The sequence below is a fragment of the Euprymna scolopes genome, chromosome 7 (assembly GCF_053919585.1).
Source record: "Euprymna scolopes isolate OS-2025 chromosome 7, ASM5391958v1, whole genome shotgun sequence".
Taxonomy (NCBI): Eukaryota; Metazoa; Mollusca; class Cephalopoda; order Sepiida; family Sepiolidae; genus Euprymna; species Euprymna scolopes.
Window position 1 is genome coordinate 144,203,050 of NC_136488.1, and position 18,945 is coordinate 144,221,994.

The window sequence follows — 18,945 nt, forward strand, 5'->3', positions numbered from 1 at the left end:
TTTTTTTTTTTTTTTTTTTAATCTGTAAAAAAGGAAGTTAAAATATTGAATGCATTTACAATAAAAAAAAAAATAAACTCAATAAATTAATAGTATTTAATCAAATGCATTTTCTTTTTTCAAACATAACTAAATTCATTTTTTTTTTAAATTCTAGTTAAGCTAAAACAGATGTAAATGCTTTTTCTACATGAACAATTTTAAGATATTGTAGGGGGGGATACTGGAAGTATGTAATGAATAGGGCTATGACAACAGCATATTCTGTTCATTGTTTTGACTCCCCTTGATATCTTATATGCTTTTATATAGTGATGTTCTCGGTTGGAAGCTGTGTCTGATATATACTTGAGAGTCAAAACAATGCAAAGAATATGCTGTTGTCATAGCCCTAGTAATGAACACATACAAAAACAAAGGATTTCAATGTTTAACACATTTAATTTTACTAATAATATACTCTGCAGTAATAAACAAAATGTCTGTCATGGCTATTGCAAAACATCTAGAAATTCATATAAAGAGTTATACGATGCCACCAAAGAGAATGAGATTATTTTGGATTTAGAACAGTGAAAATTCACAAGGATTATTGAGGGCCATGAGAAATGAGTTATGTAGAGACACATTTTTAGAATACATAATGGTCTAATTAAATTCTTGAAAAATGCTGAATGGACAATTTCAAAGAATGCAGAATAATTTGATCACAAATTTGAATAAATATTGGGAGTGCGTGAAAGAGTAATTATTCAAACAATTTGCATGTCAAGAATATAACAAGTGTATTTAAAAACAAAAATTATTACATTAACCAATTTTATGATTATGGTGTGTAAAAAGAAAAAGATTGCATGGACAGTATTGGAAGCTTTCGGCCGAAATATTTACATATAATGGCATAACACCTGAGACTTGTCGTTTCCAGCTAAAAATGTGTCCAGCAGAAAGCAGTAAAGTTCAAAAATAAGTCCCTGCTATATTATGTTCTCACCAGGGGTTTTCTCAACTATTCTGTTTTTAAGTTGTCAGGAAAAGTATAGAATAGTTGACCCCCCCCCTCCATTTTAAGAATTTTTTTTTTTTTTAAATAACATTATTTAGAAAGCTATTCTTAACATAGTGAGAGGCTTTGTTAAAAATATTTCATTTGTGTATTTCTAAAAAAATAAAACATTCTAATAAATAAATGTGTATTAAAAGAAATAAACTCAAAATTTTCAATGAGAAAAAAAAAATTTTTTTTCACAATTTCTTATGTGTTCACTTAGATTTTTAATATGTGTAAAATACACAGTGGACTTAATTTTGTACTTCACCACTTTCTGCTGAACTTTTAAACTGTAAATAACAATTTTGGGCTGTTATGCCAGTATTTAAAAGAAACTAAATTTACTGGAAATTGAATTGATTTGTTAAATAAAGGGAAAATAAAAGAATGAAACGATATTGTTTGTTAAAATTAGAATGTGAATTTTTCTTTTCATTTCAACAATGTTTAAAACTCAAAGAGGCCTAAAAAAGGTTTATTTTTAGAAAATTTTCTCGTATTTATTGTTTTCTTTTCTGAACAGCTTTGATTGAAAATGTTATATAGGCGATATATGATTCATCTTGGCCTTGTTAATCTCTAAGTCTGTTTAGCACTGACAAATCATATGAACTCTACTTCCATATCAGTTGCAGAAAATAAATTTTCCATTTAGCATTTTGAATAAATTTTCAATTTAAAAAAACAAAAAAATAATTGACTTTCAAAACTCACTATTCTAGAAAGTCTTATGGAAAGTTATATGAAAAGAGGGGATGATTCAATAGATGGTTATGCTACTACATAGTATTGCATAGTCAACACGACTAAAGTTATATAATTGTGTTATTTGGAGTTTTGGGCTACTATTCTCATCTTGAGTATTATTTTCACAATGTTTCAGTCGATGCCACCTTTGACCTTTAGGTGTATCATCTTGTTGAACTCTGGGAGTCTGTACAGAATTTTGAATGGAACCCTTTATTTAATCCACGGGAGTAGCATGCTCTCATTCCGACAGCCATGACTGGGTAGAAGTTCTAATTTACAATATTATTTTAAGTTTCGCCCACACTGAAGATTGAACCTCCAACTTCCAGAAGTGTGTAACTTATAACTGAATTTTACTAAGAAATTTATCCACTACGCCAGAGATCAGTTTGACAGAAAGATTCCCAAATTTGACAAGATACACTTGAAGAGGTTTCATCAACCGAAACATGAAAACAACACTCAAGATGAGAATGCTAGTCCAAAGAATCCAAATAATATGAATAATTAATCCTCATCTCCAAAATTCAGAAATCTAATATAATTTAATACTAAGAATGGGATGTTTGTCGAAGTACGAATGAACATACCTGTATTTCCTTCTGGCTGTGCAGAATTTTTACATCTTGCTTGCTGGATGCATTCAGTGCACGAAATATTGCTAACGGGACTCTGGAATTCATTCGACTTTGCTGCATTATATCAAATATGCTTTTTAATTTTTAGTTCTTGTATTTGAGAATTAAGAGAAGACAAACAAATTGTACTTTTATTCTACATTATGGAGTCTGCAAATCAAGTTGGTGGTTTTTCTATTCAAAACAAAAATCTCTTGAAATCTCTGGTTCACATCTCTAAGCCTTTCTCAACTCTTTCGGACATGAAAAACACCACCTCATTATTTAACACAAATCATTTGATTTCATTTCTTCCTGTTATTCTTGTTAGAATATTATTTTATTTGACTCTATCTTTCTATTTTTCTCTGTCTCTTGTTATGAGTTTTTATAACATGTTAAAACTTTCATGAATTGATCCAATTTCTATGTTGTTAAAATGAATACAGACCATGGAACGCATCTACTACCAACTGCTAAGCAATTCTTTAAGCTTCAATACAAATTTCATAACCTTCTATCATTTAGTTGACTTTTTTCTTTCTTTCCTTGTAAAGTTCAAAATGTGTTAAAGAAATGCAGTTTTCTGGGTTAAAAAAAATAATAAAATAAACTGTATCTGAAAACAAATTTTGTCTTCTATCTTTTCATAGGGAACAGGAGGTGCATATCTTCATCAGAAGTAAAGAGTTTATGAAACTTTTATTTGTTTTTATTTATTTTTATTTTATTTTTTTTTTTTTACTAAGAAAATTGACATTTTATTTTCTAAAGATATCCAGAAAATTAATATAATTTACTAAAATTTAAACATTTAGAAATTTTTTTTCATTACTTTTTAATTAGAATATTAAATAATTATGCTATAAATTGAAAACTGAGAAAATTCATCTATGATATATTTATGCACCTTTTCTGTTTTTTAATTGTAAATTTATTTTTTCTATAATGGCAATACTTATCGAGTAATTAAAATTTTTTCCAATTTTATACCTTGTTTGTCATGCTCAAAAATATTCTGTTAAGAATAATTCATTGGGACATGTACTATATATCATGTGATTCTTCAATCATTTTGGGGTTATTTTCAATTCTAATTTTTTTACCTTCAGATGAACAAATCTAGCAGCCTTCTTTTGACATAGGCCAATCTGTGGAATGTATCCTACGAATATAAATAAATATTCTACCTATAGAATTATATTTGACAATTTTATTCGGTATTAAGTAACTTGTAGATGATTGATATGCCATAAACCAAACTAATCTGTTATAACTTGGGGGGGGGGTGATCCTCAGGTGATAGGTCAACTTGCATTGTGTGATCAAGAACCGGCTATAGTGTTTGCAGATTATGGTAACCTAATTATTTTGTCTTCTCAAGTGGTCATCACAATTAGTGAGCTGGAAAAAGATTTAATGTTCATAACTTAATATTTTATTTAGAACTAGTAGGGGTGCCCAGCATTGCCTGGTTGTTTGGAGGTGTGTATTGAGCAAAAAAAAAAAAAAAAAAGTGGTAGTAGGCAAGCAGGCTTGAACCCATACTGCGAAGGAGGAAAAGAACGGGGGGGGGGGAAGAGGATAGTGAATTAAATGAGTTGGTAATTAACTTTTTTTTTTTTTTTTTTTTTTTTTTTAAACTTTATAAGCACAAAGACGAAAAAAAAAAATTTTTTTTTTTAAAAAGACAGAGAGAGGTGGAATCGAACTCGAAAACGTAGGGTAATTAGTCTTCCTCGCTAACTATTAGGCTAAAGCAGATACTGAATTCAATGAGTTGATAATTAAGTTAAGAATTATAGGAGTCGCTATGCAAGCGCAGAAATGAATGTTGCTTTTTAAACTGGCCAGGGGCCAGGTAAGCTTCCCGCTTTGTTTTATTTGTTTCTTCATGAAAGCAAATTAGAGACAAGGTTGTTTTTAATGTTGGGGAAAACCAGCCCCCCCCCCCTCCAAAAAAGGTGCACTCTGGCAGTATCCAAATAATTAGTAATTGTCTCAGTATGAAGGGTTTCCCCTACATTGACCAAGGACAAATTACAGAACAAATGCTACCCGGATGAAGGCCGGGAGTTGGCAGTTGTGTTCAATTAATTTCGCTTTATTTATATGGAAAAGACAAACAAACTAGGGAATTTTTAAAACTTGATCAAAAAAAGATAGAGATGATGTCCATTTCCAATCTGAGATATTATGCTCTAGGAGCTATAAGAAAACTTCTGGAATCTGACGCGAGAACCCCCACCCAAAAAGTTTTTGTGGACATACACAAATGCTTGCAGCAATTTTGCCTTTTATATATTAGATGATTAAGGAGTTGTAAATAAAAAATAAACATTTGAAATTCAGATTTGAATGGTCACTAGTTTGTTTAACACCAAAAAAAAAAAAAGAAAAAACAGTTTTTCTTTTTATAAGTGGAAAATGTATTTAAGATCAGTGACTTGGACAAAAACAAAAAACAATTAGCTATTTTTCCTTTACTAAAACTTGAGAATGATAAGTGTAGTCAGTGATGACTCATGTAAGTTAAAAGCTTAAGGATAAAAAAAAAAATCAATATGTGATGCATTGTTGCTGTTTCCTTTATTCTTTCCCAAGAATGGAGAACAATTGTTTGTTCATTTGGAAAAATTGATAAAAATAAATGCAACCACTGAATCCGTTTATTCAACAAGGCTTTTATATATCTAACATATAAAATTATTTGGACTTTGTTGTGGAGACGCCTACTAATTAACATAGGCGGGTGAGTGAGATATATAAAGGTATCAATCACCAATACCGGGAGAGTCCGGCAACGACCGTCAAATAGGCAAGACGCTTATGCTGCCTCCAGTAAGACATGCAACACGCCACCTGCCGGAATATCTCCAACTGAAGTATATCTGAAGACATGTAAATATGTATATAACTTTTCTTCATAATATATTATTGTATACCTTTACTTTCCGTGTTCTTGTTAATTATTTGTGCAGACACGACAGACTTTTAGCATTTGAACTAAATTGTGATGCATCTGACAACTCTGTACACAATTCTGACTAGCTCCTTTTTCCTATCAGTAATTCACAAAAATATAATTTGACTTGGTTCAATTTCTTTATGACAATACTTGAGCCAGCTAGGAATATTGATACAATGGTGAAATTTTTACTTATTCACCTAGACAGCTTAAACCCTTAAAATGTTTGGCCATTTTGCTATCTTTGGCTTTCAGATAAACTATTACATGTGTTTATGTTATAATTATTACTCTGTTTATTTAACTTGAGTTTTGTTTAATACAAAAAAAGACAACTTTACACAAAATTGTTTTATGTTCAAATATAAATAATAAAACAAAAAATGTATATGCGTGTGTAGTTGTTAAAATTGGGCTTATGTACTTAGTTTAAGAGGAAAAAAAAAAACATTTGGTTAGTTCACTTAAAAGTCAACATAATGGCTTGAATTAAAATTTAAAATGCAAAAGTCCCGTATTATGGAGCAATTGTGCTTTAAACAGAAACATTAGTCTCAAATGCGCCCCTGTCATATCAAAGAATTTACTGTTGATTTTATAAAATTATCTGTAAATAATGACTACACTTAGTTTAAAATGCAAAAGTCAAGTATTGTGGTTGAATTGTGCGCTAAAAAAAAACATTTATTTCAAATGCGCTCCTGTCTTATGAAAGAATCTACAGTTGGTTTTATATTAGATTAAGGAGAAAGTTTTTACGGAATTTTTACTTTTGATTTCAAATGATGTGTTTTCAAATAAATTTTCATTCTAACACTTTTACTTTATATATCACTTTAAAGGGTGTTTTTTGCTCTATCTAATCGTTTCAATTACACCATTTTCTTATTTCAATTCAAGCTAGGCCAGAAGAGCTACTGAAACAGTTTGATATATCAATGAAGCATTTGGCCCAGGAAGCACTACTGAACAAATAGCACAATAGTGGTTTAAGAAATTTCGAGGTGGCGATGAGTCTTGAAGATGATGAGCATAGTGGTCGGCCATCAGATGTTGATAACGATCAATAAAGAGCCTTAGTTGAAGCCAATCCACGCAGCACTGTTTAAGAACTTGCTTCTGAATTAGATGTAACATATACAATGATTTCCAGCCATTTGAGAGAGATTGGAAAGACAACTTGATAAATGGATGCCTCACAAATTGAACGACAACCAAAAGAAATGCCGTTATGACCTTCTTGACCTGTTTCTCGACTAAGTTGTGACTTACAATGAAAAGTGGGTTCTTTACAACATCCAATGAAGCACCACAACACTTCCTGAAGCCAGAGTTCCACCAAAAGATCATGCCAACTGTTTGGTGGTCTGCAACTGGTCTCATCCATTAATTTTTTTAGTGCAGGCGAAACTATTACAGCAGAGAATTACTGTCAAAAAATGGATGAAATGCATCAGAAACTTTGACAACAACACCCACCATTAGTCAACAGAAAAAGTCCAATTCTCCTCCATGACAATGTCCGACCGCACGTTGCTAAACTGATTCTGTAGAAGTTGCACGAATTGGGCTACGCAACTCTGCCTCATCCACCAGACAAGTCAACCTTGGCTTTGTAGGCTAATGTTCTTCCTCTTGGTCACCAGGAATTAACCCTTAAATGAAAGTGAATGAAGGTACTTATGAATCCATAAAAGCAGATCTGTCATGTCAATCAGCAATGAGAGGATTCGAACAAACAGGAAGTTTGTGAATGATGCACTCAGCAAATTTGCAGCTCTAATTCTCAATTCAAGGTAGTTGACTATAGTTTTACTTAAAGGGACCACTAACTATATTTTTTCAATAAATATAATTTTTTATATTTAGAGACACTAGTGTTTCATGCTTTTGCAATCATCAGTGTAGGAATTGATAATCATATAATTTTTTTTTTTTTTTTTTTTTTTTGAGGACTCGTTTCTTCTGTGGAAAGCAACCATTTTTTTTTAAGTCGCCTGACAAGGACTTGTGGTTTTTAGCATGTCCAATGTCGCAACCTTGTAAATTTGTTTATAGCTGTAATCTTGTGTATATTAAATGCAGGGTAAATGAATTTAATGAACTAGTAGAAGTTCATTTGCATGTTCTAAGAAATGAAAACAAAAAACAACCAGAGATAGTGTACGATCATTTCAGAGATGATATTTAGATAGAATCACCACATTAGCACAATGGGAGGGAGAGAAGGACAGCAGATTGACACCAAAATACTTTAGCATTATCTATGAAAATTGAGGATCTCAAGATTATTAATTTTAGATCTTTTGGATGTTTTACGAAATGTTGACATTTAAATTGCATTAATATGTTCAAATTTATTCTTTTTATCTCCTAAATTTATCTATAATATAAATCTTACCTGTCTGTTTAAATGTATGTATGGTCTGCCTAAAAGTTTCGATAGAGGTGACGGATTTTCACGATATTGGTATCGTTTTGAAGCTCGACCTTTCAGACGACAAATATTGGAAAAATGGCTAAAAACATTAATTCCTTCTCCCTCAACTGGGCACTTTTCTACAAGGAGGAGTCGCTTTTTTGCTGATATTTTTTAAAGTCATCCTCTCTTTTCGATTGTCTAGCCTTAATTTAAACCTTTGCCACTTCTGCTTTGGTGATCGATGCAACAGCAAAGACGTCATTTTGTTTCACATTCTTTTCTTCCTTCGTGGTACGGGTTCGAGCCTGCCTTCCTACTACCACTTTTTTTTTTTTTTTTTTTTTTTTTTTATAAATCTACACTCACCTCCAAACACCCGGGCAACGCCGGGTACCCAGGCTTGTAATTGATAAGAGACTAAGAACCAGAGTATCAATGTGGATATGTTTTCTCATAAATATCTAAATATAGCGATCATTAGCATTGATCTTCCTCATTAAAGTTAGCTTGTGCTTTGTTTGCAATTGTTGACAAAGACATGAGTATAAATTTGTTAACAGTGAAAAAAAAAATGTCTGCCAGGTAAAGACCTGGCTGATTTGTTTCTAAATGAACCAAAAATGTAAGTTTCGTAATTAAATCTTTTAAATCAGATTTTTTTAAAAAATACATTTCATTATACATTAAAAAAAAATTTCATTATACATTTGAGATTGAAAAAAAAAAATCCATGTTCTTTTACTATATTACTTTTTGTTTAATTTTTTTTTATATATAAGATCTTTTTCTTTGTCCCCCCCCCCCACTAAGAACTTTTATTATTAAAGTCACTTGAAAAAACAAAAAAGAAAAACAGTTGTACTGATTACTAAAAATACTAATATTTCAAGTTATCTACTGCTGCTTGGCATGATGTTGCTTGGTAAATAGATAGATACACATATTAACCCAAATGAACGTTTTGCTACTACAAAGTGCATACACATTTACTCTACTTACATAACATAGATGTCATAAATATTTTTTTTAAAAAGCAAGCTAATTCCTCTCCTAATTTTGATTCTCAACTTGCTTACAACTTATTACAAACGATACTAATACTTCAGTCATCTGCTTCTGATGCTTGAATTTATATTGAATTGCCTCTCTTGATGTTACAAACAAAATAAATATATATATATATATATATATATATAATGGCTGTATAGTTTGGTTTCCTAAATGTATATCCACTGAAACCTGTGTTTATTAGAGTGCTCAATAGAAGGACAAAGCAGGTATATAGTCTGTTTATTAAACAAATATTATTGGTTACATATGTGCATACATGTTTCAGTGGAACCTTAATTTAGAGAAAGACTGAAAAAAGGAGCGAGACTGAAACATGTATGCACATATGTAACCAATAATATTTGTTTAATAAACAGACTACATATATGTATATTTTGGCAACAAGTCATTATCAAGGCACATTTGATTAAATATGACAGTTTTCTATATTTTTCTGTTGATTTTCTCGATCTGCCGAGCATATATATTGAAATGGATCCAATGCATATGACTTTTTTGCATTTTAACCATCGGTCTTCTTCAGATGATTCATGTATAATCATAGAATTTTAAACGCAACTCTGGGAATACACAGTTTACATTAGATGTTTTTCAAACTTAATGCCATTATTTTAGTTAATTTTGCTAATTTTTGTTTCACCCTGTTCAAGAGAGAGACGTTAATGGTGAGTGCCCCAGCCCAAATTTAACAACAGTACTCCATGCATGAGCAAATGTAAAAATATACAATAATAAGTGTTAATTTTTCTAGCCCAGTAAAGGGAATCTGTTTTGTCTGCAGCAGCCTTAGCAACGTCTTTGTACTTATTCTACTCCATATTATCTGAGAATATTTCGCCAAGGAGTTTGAACTGTGGATTCTCAGGAAGCATAGGTTCAAAGTACAAGTGTGATTCCTGAGTTTGACAGAAAGTACTTGAAGAAGGCTGGATAACAAAATATAACAACAACAACGAAAATGAGAAAATTAATTTGAAAATTATGAATAATATTCGAGATAATGTAGTCAAATACATCATTCAAATGTTTTGGGTCATCTTCATTAATATTGAAGTCCGAAGTCATTACTCCCTCCCCTTCCCCGACTCATTTTCCCCAAACTTGTAGTGAACCCCTTCCTCAACTCCTTCCCTCTTATATTTTGTCTCAAACTTAGCTTTTTCACCCCCCCCCCCTTAGGGATTGACCTGCTTGCCAGAAAACAGTGGGTGGTCTGTTGGGAGGGCCTTGCTAATAACTTTTCTTTTTTTATTGTTCCCCTCACCCCATCAATGAAATCTTTTTCTACTTTGGTTAAATTTGTTTATTTGTAAATGTTAAAAAAAAACAAAAAAAAACGATCACTCTTTTCTATTATATAAATATAATAATTTTTTTTTTTTTTTTTAAATATATATAAAAAGTCCATTTGATTTAGGAACAATAAGGACAGACCCTGGAGTGATTGTTGCAGGTGAGAACTTTAGCTAGGGATACACCTTAGACAAGTAAAAAGGTACAGTGACAAGGTTGACTACAGACCCTCCTCTCCATTTTCTGAGTTAGCCTTGTGCCTAATTGTTTATTTTTTGTTTTAACATTTGTAATTTTTACATAAAAAATAAATGATAAAAATCTCAATGTTAACAATCTTGGAAACAATTTACATCGACTTGAAAACAAAATTATCACAATTATAAATTTTTATGCTGAGATGAATATCTAATGAGCCATGATCATATCTGATGTTCACACAATCTCCGCCAACCAAGATTTTTTTCCATTTCATTATAAAATAGTCTCTTCTCATTTGTGCTTTTCCAGTATTTGATTGGATAATATGCATATATTATGCCTCTCTCTATTCTCCAGAATATAACTAAAAGTTTGTCAAAAGCCCATGACTTTTTTACTTCTATTATTTACCTTGCACCCTACTTGATGCAGAATAAGAACCGTGCTATCATAGTTTTCCGGACAGTTTATGTAAAATCACGGAAAATGCCAAACAAAATTTTCATGATTTTTTTTCTTTTCATATAAACACTGGCCAATTTTTTAATGAAAAATATATTTCTGTTATAAAAATAATGCAATGAAAAATTAATCGAAAGAAATGAAAACAATTTCTTTTTGCTGTTACAAAGAAAATACAATGAATAATTATTAAGACGATTTTTACGAAACTAAAAATGTAAATTCAAATAAAAAAACTCATTGTAATATAAGTTTAATGAATATATACTTTTTAATAGCAAACAACTGAAAACAAGCAAAATTTTTGTAATGATTTTTTTTTTTTTTTTTTTTCAAATCAGGATATTTTTTTATATAATAAACCAATAATAGCAAATGTTTTTTAAATGACATTGGCTTCTATACTTTCATTGATTCAACATTTTGGCATCTTTCAGCATTTTGCATAAACTACCTTGAAAATTCCAATAATAACACGGTCCTTATTCTGCATAAGTACCGAATTTCATAAAGACTGATCAACAGTTTTAATAGAGATGGCATGTCTTATTTGATTTAATGAAATATGCTTGAAATCAAAGTTGCTGAACTATACAAAAGATCTAATCTTTTGTTTTTTTATATCACCATGATTTTGCATAAGATTATTTCATAAGATTTTATTAGAAACTAATTGGATCAAGTAAGTATTATATCAATGGAATATAAACATTAGGACCATTCTTATTTGATCTTGTTCTTGTTTCAGCTGTGTGTTCAAAAATTAAGGATTCTGATTGAGGATTCTGATCAAAATTGTAAGTATTTCTTTTTTTTTTTAATGTTTATTTTGTTAATAAGTGACCTTGTGTGTGTGTGAGGAACGGTCTCTATCAAATTCCTTTCTCAATATTTGGTCTAAAGACTGGGAGATTTAAACTTGTGGAATAAAGCCAGTAAAAATAGCTAAGGATCAAAATCGAAAAATTGGAACTTAGCTAACATAAGTCAACTAAATGTGTATCTTCTATGCATGCGCAAATATACATTTAACTATGTTATTTTAAAAATTTTTATATATATATATATATATATGGGCTTAGCACAGATGTTAATGAATAATGCTGGATATCTATGTTTTGGCTTTGATTCTAACTGATGTGACTAGTCTTTTTTTTTATATACTTTTGAAATCAGTAATATATATTAGGTACAATATAATAATCAATAGAGAATTATCTTGATAATAATAAATATGAAATCTGCATGAATTAAAATATATTTAACTTTATTTTATAACTGGGAAACCTGATTACATTTATAAGTACAGTTTCCTTATTTTCTTTATTTGATTTTGTCTTTTTTTAAATTTGATTTTGTGTCAAAGTATTTTTTTCTGTGTAAAGAATAGTTTCTTAACTAAATTTTTTGTTTGGGGGAGGGGGGAGTCCATACAAAACCCAATGATGTTGAACACATTAACCAATATGACTGCCAGTGAGATGCATCACCAGAACCCCTTGATTTTGCATTAACTGAAATTAACATAATCGAACAGTGGTCAACAACTTTAGAAGTTTCCACTGCCATATACATCTGTCTGCAAGAGAAGAATATTTATTTAATCTTTGCGTTGCAAATTAAAGATTACAGTTCAATTATGGACCTGACCAAATTGCTAGTCAGAAATGTTTCGCCACAGGGGGTTATCTTTAATCAAAAGGGTAAATGATAATGCCATCTGATTGGTTATTTAAAAGAAATCCCAGAAATATGATAATGCATATATTCTTCCAGAGAAAACCTGTTTCTCAGCCACAACTATGAAGGTTCTAAATTTTCAATCAATTATTCCGCTAAAATGAATAGACAGATAGTCACATTTTTCATGAAGACAGGACGGACACTGAAAGTAAAAAGAAAACAAAATGTTTTAAAAATTCTTTAATACTAGCATAAATATGCTACCTCCGGTCGCATATTTCTGCTAGACTGAAAAGATTATATAGTTGTTAAATGAACAGCATATAATATGCAGTTAAAACAAAATAAATTCATTTAAATTAAAATAATTTCCAATGACATTGTTTACTTGTGCATATATTTTTTATTATCGCTCGTGTTTGAATTCATGTTTTGAAACCTGACGTAAATCCTAAATCTGATGTCATGCCAAAATTACCATTATTTTAAGGTAATGTTTTAAACTCTATTTTATAAGAAACTTCAAATGGGTCAGTTTGTATAATCTAAAACTGAAGATCTGAAATTTCCGGTTTTCTTTGTTGGGGATTTATTAATGAAATATTTTTAATTTCTAAAAGTATTGAAGAATTGATATTTGAAATGAGCCAAATTTTGTAATTTATTACGTTTTTAAAAAAATTGTGACTGATGAAATAAGGTGTTCCAAATTAGTGCCAAATGGAATTCTTTTTTTTTTTTTGTTAAAAGAATAGTAAATATAATGGTTGAAAGCATTTCACAATTTTAATTGTAACTGGATAAAATCTTTTTATAAAAGGACCATAAAATTAATAGTTGAAAATTCAAACAAATGTTGTTTGCCATTTGTGTGTACATATATATTGAATGAATGAAAGAGTTCATTTTTTATTTGTCTATCAGAGTTAAAAAATATGCCCATGAACATCAAAGGCTATATCGGTAGAAACCTGAATATAATGAATACAACAATAAAGATGAGAATACTAGTACAAACAATACAAATTATTAATCCTTATCTGTTTTCTAAGTATGTAGCTGTAGGAATTAGTCATGGTGTATAACTTATTTCCAACTGTTTTATCTGGTATATATTTCCAGGACTTACTGCTGCATTCGATATTCAACTTTTTACAGATCGTCTAGTCGAAACATTTACACACTCCATTGAATATGTTTTTAGACTATGTGTGTGGTTATGTGAACTAAAAAGTGTTTTGGCTTCCCAATTACTTCTAACTCTCTGTGTGTGTCATGTTTTGTGACAATACCCTTTTTTTATCACTCTTTACTATGTCTCATGTTTACAGCAATTCTCGTCTTTCTGTGATTTTATTTTCTGTTCCAACTGTTCTTCATCTTTTTCCATTCCATTTATCTTTCCTGCGTTAAAACTTTATTACGTTACCTTGAACTTTCCTGAAAGTTTTTTTTTAGTCTTCCAATACATTTTTTATCCATTTCTCGGCAATGTGATTTATTATGAGACTTGGTTCTTCTTAGTGCGATTTTCAATCTTTCCGCTCCTCTTGCTACGACTGCATGGATGCTTTCTCTGCTTTCTGATATAACTTTGTTTTATTTTAATTTCTTCATTGTTTTTTGTTTTTGTTAATTTGAATCTACTTGTCTAACTCTTTGTCTTTCTTTGACAATATCCTCCCCTTGTAATACATTGTGTTTATTGTATTTCCACGCAATTTAAAGCTAGGTTTGCTATTTTCTTATTAGCATGGCAATTCCTTGTCACAATATATTTTCCTTCTATTATTCTAACCTTCTTACTGCATAAGTTTCCCCCTTTTATTCTTTTTACTACTGTGTACCATTGCTCTCAATGTTTACTTATTTCTTTTTCTCCGTCACGGTGAAACTCCTATTTCGTGTTTTTATTTCAGATTTCTACCTGTTTCACCAAGAATAAATTATCACTTTTCTCAAGAATAAAATGCGTCTGTTTTATGCTTTTTGTGATCCCTGTTCCCAGTTAACTCGCTGTCTAGACAAGATGTTGGATAGGATTTTGACGATGGCAACACGCTGTATTTTGTTTCCATTTTTGATTCTCTACTAAATTAAATTTCAAGTTTTATAAATTAAAGTGCATTTGATCCTTATGCTTAATTAATTCTGATAAATATGTCATGTTGTACATTTCAGTAAAATATCTGGGTTTATTAGCGATGTCCAAAATCTTGGCTACTCATCCTAAGAGCGTACAGGCCCACAAAGATCTCATTCTTCAATGTCTAGATGACAAGGATGAGTCTATAAGGCTTCGAGCTCTTGATCTCTTGTATGGAATGGTAAGTCTGAGTTATCTAACCTTTTATTCATGCATATTCATTAATGAAAAATAAACTTAATGCTCAGTTATTTGAATTTGGAGATTATGTATTCACTTTATATAATGATCAACTTATGTGATTAATATTCTCCATTTATTATATAAATAAGGAAAGATAGATTGCATTGAAAAGTTATTTTTGTGTAATTGTTTTTTCCGTGCTTCTCTATGATTACAGCTAGATTATATATGCATGTTAAAAAAAAAAATAACAAGAAACTTTTGTTATACTTATTTCTTCAGGGAAAATAAAAATGGTTCACCAAAATTTGCGTAAACTCATCCAATAGTTTTGTTTTTATAAAATAAATTAAAATTTTAATCATACAAAGAATATTGCCACCATTATCATGATATTCAAAGAATTTAATTTTTGTGTTTTGACTCCATTTAAAAAATGGCAAGTCATAAAAATGCCGAAAGGTTGGCATCCCTGGGTAGAACTCTGATTGAGGATTCTGATTGGGGTCCCGCGGTTGGTGAAGCATTTCCCAACCTTATCCCCAATCACTTAATTGAATGCCAGAGAAGACCTAGAGGGCAATCACAATTCCTCAACAAATGCCGAAATGCTCTTAGAGCGATGCCAGGGTCCCTTGACCTTACACGGCCTAGAAGGGCATTGTATCGGGGTTTAGTGGTGGGGACCACTTTGGACCCGCTTGGGGAGCAGCTGTCGGAGGGGGAGGTCTGCTCTCTATGGAATTGAGCACCAGGCCGGGGATATCTTAATAATTCCGAATTTTCCCTGACCTGGCGATTGGTTAGAAACATACTGTTCAGAATTGGTAGGACATTTAGTCCTTTTTGTCCACGGTGCGAGGAAGATAGCTTAGAAACTATAGAGCATGCATTTTTTACTCGTTCCAAGCTCCGTGAATTCTGGGGGTATGTCGGCGAGGTCACGGCTCGCATCGTCCCTGATCAGGTGACAATCCTGGATTTAGCATCCGTAGTCTATAACGCAGATCCCTTGTGGCCTGGGGAGGAACGAATGGTGTTCCTAGTGACTTTGGCTGTAGCTAGACTAGTAGTGTGGGTTTCACACATAGAGATAGGGTGTGGGGGAGGGAGCCGCCTTCTCATCAGGATCTGATTTTGTATTTTAAACACCACCTTAAAATCAAAATCAGATGCGATAGGAGGTTATCTCGCTCACAGTTTAGTAGGAGGTGGATTCACACCGTTAGTTTATGTGCGTTCATGCAAAACAGGCTTGAGTACGTGTTTCCTGCCTAGGCATGGCACACGCTGATCGAAAAAGCGATCCCCAGACCAAATCAAGACTATCCCGTAGTGGATCAGTCCCTTAGCTAGTTGGTATAAATGAGCTCCATGTCCCCAATCTTTATTTTAGGTGTTAGAATACCTCTAAAGAAGCCCAGTCCTGATTAATTTATATTTTAGTCCAAACCCGTCCCAATGGTATTTTTCTTGGAGGTCACCGAATATCCCCATGGGCCCCCCCCCCTTAGTTTGTCCATAGTTGTGCCCGTTCCCTCTTAGGAAGTACTCCCTTGTTTTCGGCTGATACCGGAAAACAGGAAGCATTTCAAAATTAAATAGGTAAGGGTGAGTCCTCATTAACACATTCATCGCTTAACGGTTTATTTGGTTCATTTATTTTTAGGGTGTTTTAAGGCTCTCATTACCTCCGCCCATCACCCGCATATATCATACGCATCACCTTCATTGTTTCATTGTAAATAAAATCTTTAAAAAAAAAAGTCATTGTAAAAAGCTTGTAAATATTGTTCATGTCATCTGGGGCTTTAAGTAGATCCAACCCCTAGAGTGCATGCGGTATTGTGGTGACTGCAACTAGTTATAGGGAATAGAACAAGTGAATGACTCCCGGCCCCTATTCCCCACCCCCACACACACCCTTTTTGGCCTCATGCCACATTGAAAAAGTTATATCTACATATTTTATATAATTTTCTTTAATAAATATTTAAATATTATTTTATCAGTAGTACCAGCAATGGAAAATGAAGTGTTAAACAAAAAAAAAAACAAAAGGATTGTTTTTGGAATTGGAAAATGGTCACAAATCTGGTTTCAATACCCCAAAAATAGATTTTTCAGATTCTTGATTCTGATTAATCATCCCAACATTAATAATTATGCCAATAATGGGAGTGATATTCCTTATATGGTTAAAACTTGAATTTTTGTAATAAACAAAACTACTGAATGTATTTATATTTTGATGAACATTTTTATTTTACCTAAAAAATAAGTATAACAAAGATTGGCGCTTCTACACTATTAGAATGAAATTTCGGAAATCGTAAAACTGAATTTCACATGAAAACAATGGTATCTATGTATTACTCATATTTTTAAGATGATTATGTAAAAACAAATTACATATCGATGAGATAGAAAATTATTTATTAAAGAAAATAGAATTTGAAAATGATCGTAAGAGACGGGAAAATTGAAAAGGGTGGACATTTTCTGTTTCATTTTAAACAAGATGGCAACAATTTTTCATCTGCTAACACGATTAAAGTTGTTTTTCTTAATAATGCAGTAATATTCAGATAATTTTGATGGCATGATTTGGAAGCTACCATTGTAATTTATTAAAATTGACAAAAAAAAAAAATCAGTAGAAACGATTGCTTTTTATTTGAAAACTCCATTTACCGACTACAAAATTTCGTCCCAATAGTGTAGAAGCACTCAAAGATTTATTACTGTTTATTTATATATTTTTATTTTATTTATTTTTTTTTTTTTTACATCCATATTCAATCTAGATGTAATCATGGAAAAGCACCTTTTTTTCCATCATAGAACTATAGACTTTATAATGTGTTGAACTGAATTCTATTTACTTACTATTTTTTCTAATGTTACACCCAATAAGTAAATAAATGGAAATATTAAATTTTACAAAGATTATACTATCGTAATATAATACAGGATTGCGCAGAAATAACTTTGTCATTTTAAAATAAAATATAATTTTTGTAAATGAGTGCACTTTATTAATTCTTTTTTTTATTGCATAGTGTAAAGATTTTAATTTTATTTTGATTTATGTCTGAAAAGTAATGTCAGGTAAATCAAACTTAATTTATTGAAAGACAAAAAAATTTTATTTTAAAATCGTCAAGTGACTTTTGTGCCACCCTGTATAAAAAAATTGCTGATATTCTCTGATGAAAATATGCTTTCATTCAATTTTTTTTCTTTTTTTTTTTTCTCAGGTTTCAAAGAAAAATCTAATGGAAATTGTCAAGAAATTGATGATTCACATGGACAAAGCCGAAGGTTCCCATTATAGAGATGAGCTGTTATCCAAGATTATAGAGATCTGTAGCCAGTCAAATTATCAATATGTCACCAATTTTGAATGGTAAACGTTTGTCTATTTTTTTTTTTTTTGTACTATAACTGATATTTTATATAGAAATTCAATGTAGTATATACGAAGTTGAAATTCTCAAACTACTATATTTATAGGAGAGTAGAAAGTTTGTTTTTATTTCTGGCAGCTTCATAACTCTCGCTTCCCTTATTTTAGTCTTCAAATTCCATAAGTGATGTTTCTGACAAAGGGGGAAGAATTGCTGTTTTCTGGCTCTGAATCTATCCATCTAATACTTATCATGGGTTAATTTTTTGCCTTGAAGTATTTTTTCTTTAAATCAAATGGCTTTAAGCCTTGTCTTTCCATAAAAAAAAAAAAAAGCACTGTTGTGTCTTTATACAAAGGCCACTTTAACGTATGTGTACTCCTCCTTATCTTAATGCGAGACATTCATGTACACTGATGCATAGAAAACATGTGAGTGATCGGAACACTATAAAAATTTATCCCGACATTTAAATGTTTATTTATAGCAAATACTCGCAAAATAAAAGCTAAGAAGTACAAGAAGCAATTTCTATTACAATTTTTTTTCAAAACAATGAAAAAGAGATAAGAAAAAGGATATCTTTTCTCTTTTCTATGAAATCTTCTATAAGGAAAGTAGAAAGTGGATCCTTGGGTTCACTTTTGGCAGCCTTGTAATTCTTGCTTCCCTTTCTAGCACCTTCCGG

The 18,945-nt window shown here is 31.1% G+C and overlaps 1 protein-coding gene across 8 annotated transcripts in view; it reads left to right on the forward strand.

Annotated features, from left to right (window-relative positions):
* The window catches only part of LOC145280020 (AP-3 complex subunit delta-1-like), a 388,277-nt gene that overhangs the window by 292,890 nt on the left and 76,442 nt on the right, over window positions 1-18,945 (forward strand). For all 8 annotated transcript variants that reach the window (XM_080131661.1, XM_080131662.1, XM_080131663.1 and 5 more), the window contains 3 exons: window positions 11,584-11,632; window positions 14,700-14,845; window positions 18,108-18,256. In XM_080131661.1, coding sequence (XP_079987787.1) covers window positions 11,584-11,632; window positions 14,700-14,845; window positions 18,108-18,256 — 344 coding nt within the window. The remainder of the gene's footprint in view (window positions 1-11,583; window positions 11,633-14,699; window positions 14,846-18,107; window positions 18,257-18,945) is intronic.